Raw genomic sequence first — 6000 nt, forward strand, 5'->3', positions numbered from 1 at the left:
TTGACGATATACATATACATATATATATACATATATATATATACATACATACATACATATACATATACATATATATATATATATATATACATATATATATATATATATATATATATGTATATATATATATATATATATAATAATGTTGTAAAGTGCATTTGGGAGATCCCAGTCCCAAGAATTATGGGAGGAAGTGGACCCAACTAAGGAGTGGTAAGATTTTTAAAATAATGGAAAGAGTAAGAAAAAGGGCAATCCCAGCTTTAATACCAGCCAATAAGCATTCATTAAGCACCTAAGTGCCCTGGGGTTCAACTATAAACTGTCCATGCCCTCAGAGTTTTACCCAAGACAGTCTGATTAAAACACAATCACAGGATTCAGAGAAACAAGAAGGCTTAGAAAATATTTCATTAGAAAACAGTAATTTTACAACCTGGAAAAATGAAGCCTTTCAAGGTACAGTGACTTGCTTAAGAACATTAACAGCAACAAAGAGCAGTAGAATCTACCTTCTGAAGCCAGAGCAGGTATTTTTCCATTACACTACCAGTCTCTACCACATCCTTTCTCTCTGCATGTCCCCATATGTAAACATGAATAAGCAAGCTTGTTCTACTTACCTCTGAGAGTAGTTTCATTTACAAAAAACTATAAATTATTATAGAAATATTATTAAAATGAGTTCATGTAATTTAGGACAGAATCCTAGATTTGTACTCAAAAGACATATTCAAATCATAATTGTGCTACTACTAACTAGAAGCCCTTTGTAAGCCTCAGGTGCAGCCATGTGGCACCCTGACAATCTTCCTGCCCTGCTGCCCACCACTCACCTAATTGGCATCTAGCTGGCCCCAGGCCTGACTATATTTTGCATTCTAGCTACCTCCCTGCCATCACCCCATCAGTTTCCATTTCCTGCTCTGAGAAGATTAGCCAAATCAACAATCTATTCCTGGATAGGGCATGCCAATCATGCCTTCTGATGAGTTCTCACTATCCCAGTGACTTTCTCACTAAGAGGCAGTGGGGTGCTAGAAAGAGTACAACTTGGAATTACAGAAAACAAGCTCAAATTCCACCTTTACCACTACTACCTGTGACCTTGAACAAGTCCCTTCACCTACAGATCTCGGTTTCTTCATCTGTAAAATGAGGGCATTAAGATCCTTTTCAATTGCTATGGTCTCTCTTCTGAAATTCTCCCCACCTCCCATTCTTCATGTATTGTCTCCCCCATAAGAATATAAGCTCCTAAGGCAAAGGTTCTGCTTTTTCAATTTTTTTTATTCATTTAGTTTTATCATCTGTAAGAGGGTTTAGACTAAATGTTTCTTTTAGCTGTGACTCTGGAGAAGAGTAACAAATATCTCTGAACTAATGAACACAGATGGGTGGGTCAATTATCCAGGAAATAGGGGAGAAGATGGGTTCAGGGAGAGGAATAGAGATGATACCAAAACCAGGCCAGCAAAATGTCCAGTGCATGTATATCACTTAAGTACTAAGTCATACTAATGACCTCACTGAATGTAGAATCAAATTCTAAATTTTGCCATTTCCTAACTGTGTGACTGACCTTAGACAAGACACTTAACCTGGGTGTTAACACTTTCCTCACTGGCAAAACAAGGGAGTTGAGGTGATAACCTGAGGTACCTAAGAGCTATTATAGCTCTAGTCTTCATGATCCTATGATTGCTAAGGTCTCTTCCCCAAAATTGGCAAGAAATATCAGAATTGAAAGGACCCTCAAAAAAAAAAAAACAGATACAACCTATCTATCTCTAAATGAAAAATTTCTCTATCCTTCATAACCAACAGAGGTACCAAAGTCTTTTCTGGAAGACCTCTAATGTTCCAGCTTCTAAAGGATACCCTAGAGGCAGTATTCCACCCTTGGACATCTTTAGTCATAAGAAGGATCTTATGTAACAGCTTCTAACCATTTATTGAAGCTCCTACTGTATATCAGTTTATGGGGACACAAAGATTGTGTTAAGAGGCTTTTGGAGGGCCTTTTTGTAAGAAAAAAAAATGTTTATAGCATGGGCTGACCTCAGATATTTCCTAGCTTTGTGTCCCTAGACAAGTCTCTTTACCTTCCATTGCCTAGCCCTTATCACTCCACTTCAGGTGGGGGCTAAGCCCAAGCCAAGTGACTCTTTAGCGAGTCAGTCTCATAAGTTGCAGGTCCTGAGTTCTATCATCAAAAGAAGTGTATGATACAGTGCGAGGGGCTTCTGGAGACAAGAAGGGTCACTTGGCTTGGGCCCATCCAATAGGGATTGTCATTTACCTTAGGGTCCCTTATTCAGTCTGAAACTGCTAGCCTGAGATTCCCTTCAGGATGGATTCTCTCAGGAACAGGGAACAAGTACAAGCTTATTACAACTTACAATTTAGTCCTAAAATTTGGGGTTCATCAGATCTTACTAGGCTACAAGTTTGGGGTTTCTTGATTCCATGTTGACACTTCAGACTTCTGTCTTTTGTGGCCCAAAATAACTAGTTTGTATAGAGTGTGTTAAAGTTAAGATTTAAAGCAAAAAGTCTAAGGGTGGTATAGCAATTTGTGTATATGTGTGTGTGTTTGATATCATTTGATCCAAATAATAACACTTTTGAGGGACATGCTATTATTATCCCCATTTTATGATACTAAGGTAGGCAGAGGTTAAGTGACTTGCCCAGGGTCACATAGCCACTAAGTATCAGAAACAGAATTCAACTAGAAGAAATCCAGTCCCACTTCCAGGTGAAAGCCCTTCAAGTATGAAAAAAGTTTACTTATTCAAAAAGTATTTATTCAACATTTTCCAAGCTGGCAAGATTCCAGGAATTTGGGAAAGGACCAGTATTGAGTACTCCCATAGATGACACCCTCTTGGCCAATAATGCAAAGGAAAGTGAGCTCCTAAAGGGCAGGGGCTCTTACTTAGTATAACAGAACTAGCTCACACAAGCACAGAAAGCACCATAAACAGTTCCTACAACTTAAGTCTTAAGAATTCCTTAAGACACATAGAGGTTAAGTGGCTAGCTAGAAGTCACAGTCAGGTCAGGCATTGCTAGAATCCAGATTCTCCCAACTCCACCCACTATCTCCAGCTTCAAGAGGACTGAATATTTGCACCTCTCCCATATACCTATTAAATAAAAATAATAGCCAGCATTTATAAGGCACCTACATCTATGTGGGAGGGCATATTTATAAATATTTTCTAATTTTATCCTTACAGTAACCTATAGATGAAAGTAAGTGGAATAATTGTCCACATCTTACAGTAGAGGAAACAGAGGCAGACTGAATTTAAGCGTCTTCAAAGTTAAGTGAAGTCAAACAGAAAGGAAAGACCAAATTTAAATCCAGCTCTTCCAGCCTCCAAATCCACTGCTTAATCCACAGAGCCATTAAAAAGTTTCCCACGGTTTAGAAAACAAAACAAAAAAACAAACAAACCAAAACTGGTAACCTTCGGAATTAGAAATTCAAAGGCATAAGAGAGATAAGGGCTAGGCAAAGGGAGTTAAGAGGTTTGTCTAGGGACAAAGCTATGAAGGATCTGAAGTCAGCCCATGCCATAAGCATTTTTTTCTTAAAAAAAGGTCCTCCAAAAGCCTCAACACAATCTTTGTATCCCCATAACCTGATATACAGTAGGACCTTGAATAAATGATTGTTCAAAGGCAGCTAGGTAGCACCTAGGTAGCTAAGTAGTGGGTTGGTGTGCCAGTCCTGCAGTGGCTTCAAATCTGGCTTCAAACACTTCCTACAGGTGCGACCCTGGGAAAGTCACTTAACCTCCAAAGCCAATTCCTTACCACTCTAATAATGCCTTGAATGAGATACTAAGATTCTAAGAAAATAAGAGCTGAATAAATAAATAAATATCACTGGAAGACTAATTCTACGGAGGGAAACAGTATGTTATACATAATGAATACAAAGTAAATACCTTCCTTCAGATATTTACCATAGGTAGAAAAACCGAAATAATACAAAGTAATTTGGAGAGACACAAGTAGTGGGTGGGGGGAGGGCTCGGAGCAGGTACCTCCATCCTTTTCAGGTCCCTTTTGTGTGTAGTCTTATCCCATTAGAATGTAAGTTTCTAGAGGGCTGCTAGTCCTTTGTTTTGCTTTTATTAGTATTCCCAAAGTTTAGCCCAAGTGCCAGCTGGGCTGGGGGAGGTGCATGTTTAATAAACGCAGATAGAGGGGCACACAAGTAGTTTTAGAGTTAAACTGGCTGAAAACAAAGAGTTCTGGGGGAGATGATGGGACTCAGTTTCCTGCGCGGTAAAACGAGGGATGTGGGACAAGTTCCGAGGCCCTCCCTTTCACGTCTAGTCTCGATCCAGAGATCCCAGGACTAAAGTTTAAGGGCTCCTACCCCCCCCCAAAGGGCTCTGGCTTGGGGTTCCTTGACATTTCCCGCATCATAAATATAAAGTTTGGACTCCGTAGCCCGTCCCACCCCTGGAGTCCCTGGGTCACACTGAGAGAAAGGCTAAATTCAGCCCGCAGCTAGGAGAGCGCACGGCAGGCATTGGGGCCGGCTCCGAAGCTGACTGTTCCGCTCAGTCCCTCTCTCACTCTCTCCCCTCCCCCGGCCCGGCGGGAGGCACCTTCGTCGGATTCGCGGCCGCGGCAACTACGCTCGTCGTCCTCGACACTCTCCAACTCCTCCTCCTCCTCCTCCGGGTAGTACTCCGGGGCAGGCGGCGCTCCGGCCGGGGCCGGGGCCAGCAGCCCGGCCGCGCTCATGCCGCCGCCGCCGCCACCGCCGCCGGGGCCCCGGGGCTGCCCGTGGGAGGCGTCGGCCTCTGGCTCGGGGGCGCGGAGGTAGACCAGGGAGCGGCCACCTCCGTCTCCGCCTCCGCCTCCGCCTCAGGCGCCGCCGCCGCCGCCGCCGCCGATACTTCCAGGCTCCGCCCCCGGCGCTCGCGCTCGGCAACGGGGGCCTCGCGCGGTTGCTTCCGGGTCACGGGCTGCCCGCAGCGCGCCTGATCCCGCCCGCTCCCTGCCCCGCCCCACCCAACCCAGAAAAGTATCCGCGGCCGAGTCCGAGGCCTCGAATCCCTACCTGAGTTCATGACGCGTCTCTCTCCCAGCTCCGCTGAGTCCGCGCTGACGCCTCCCGCAGCCCCGGGGGTGGGGACTCATGAATATGCATGAGCAGGCGAAGCGAACGGCGCCCCACGGAACTGGCAGGACCCCATTTCTCCTGCTTTCCGCCCCTCCACGCCACTCCCTCCTCTGAGCTCAGGAACGTTTCTTCTCAGGTGACCGCGAGGCGGCGCCGGAGCCCGTGCTGGAGTCACGGTCACAGTCACAGTCACGGTCACCACCACCACCACGGTGGCCTCCCCACCGCTCCCGGGACTCGAAGTGCAAATACTTTCTGGACGAAAGGGAACAGACTCTAGGATATTGGCTGTGGCGAGTCTCTCGGACTGTTGGCGGGGTTCTGGAGTGGTGGGCCCGAGGTGGTCACCCACCCTCTGCAGCTGCCTAGACCCAACTCTAAATGCCTCTAGCACTTCTTTACTAATGTGTAAAATGGGCGCCCTAATTCCCATAGTACCCTTCTCCAGGCGCTGGGGTGAGGCTCCAAAGAGCACTGTCAGGGGCTTTTTGCAAATCTCCAAGCGCTAAAACGAATGAATGAATGAATATGATCTGTGATAATTAGAAAAGAATGGGGGGCGGGGGGGGGGGGGGGGGGGGGGAAACTTAGGTAGCCCGCTGAATTGAGAGCCAGGATTAGAGATTGGACTTCAAAGCTGACCTCAGACACTTCCAGGCTGTCTGACCCAAAGCAAGTCACATTGCCTAGCCCTTACTACTATTCTGCCTTGGAACCAATTCACAGTATTGATTCTAAGACAGAAGGTCAGGGTATTAAAAAGAAGCAAGCAAGCACAAGCGAGCTTGTGGGGGCAGGTCACTCAGAGTCCAGGTTAGTAACTCCTGGACTGGACCGGTCTAAAA

At 45.5% G+C, this 6000-nt stretch overlaps 1 protein-coding gene across 2 annotated transcripts in view; it reads right to left on the bottom strand.

The window, feature by feature from the left end:
• SUDS3 (SDS3 homolog, SIN3A corepressor complex component) overlaps positions 1–5556 on the bottom strand; it is a 50818-nt gene extending 45262 nt beyond the window's left edge. The window contains exon 1 of one of the 2 annotated variants that reach the window (XM_056821661.1): positions 5093–5556. In XM_056821661.1, the coding sequence (XP_056677639.1) occupies positions 5093–5102 (10 nt within the window). In that variant the 5' untranslated portion in view covers positions 5103–5556. Of the gene's footprint in view, positions 1–4634; positions 4952–5092 lie in introns of those variants that run through there. The other variant, XM_001362838.4, reaches the window with a different exon arrangement.
• Positions 5557–6000: the final 444 nt, after the last annotated feature.

This window comes from Monodelphis domestica, chromosome 3, assembly GCF_027887165.1.
Source record: "Monodelphis domestica isolate mMonDom1 chromosome 3, mMonDom1.pri, whole genome shotgun sequence".
Lineage (NCBI taxonomy): Eukaryota > Metazoa > Chordata > Mammalia > Didelphimorphia > Didelphidae > Monodelphis > Monodelphis domestica.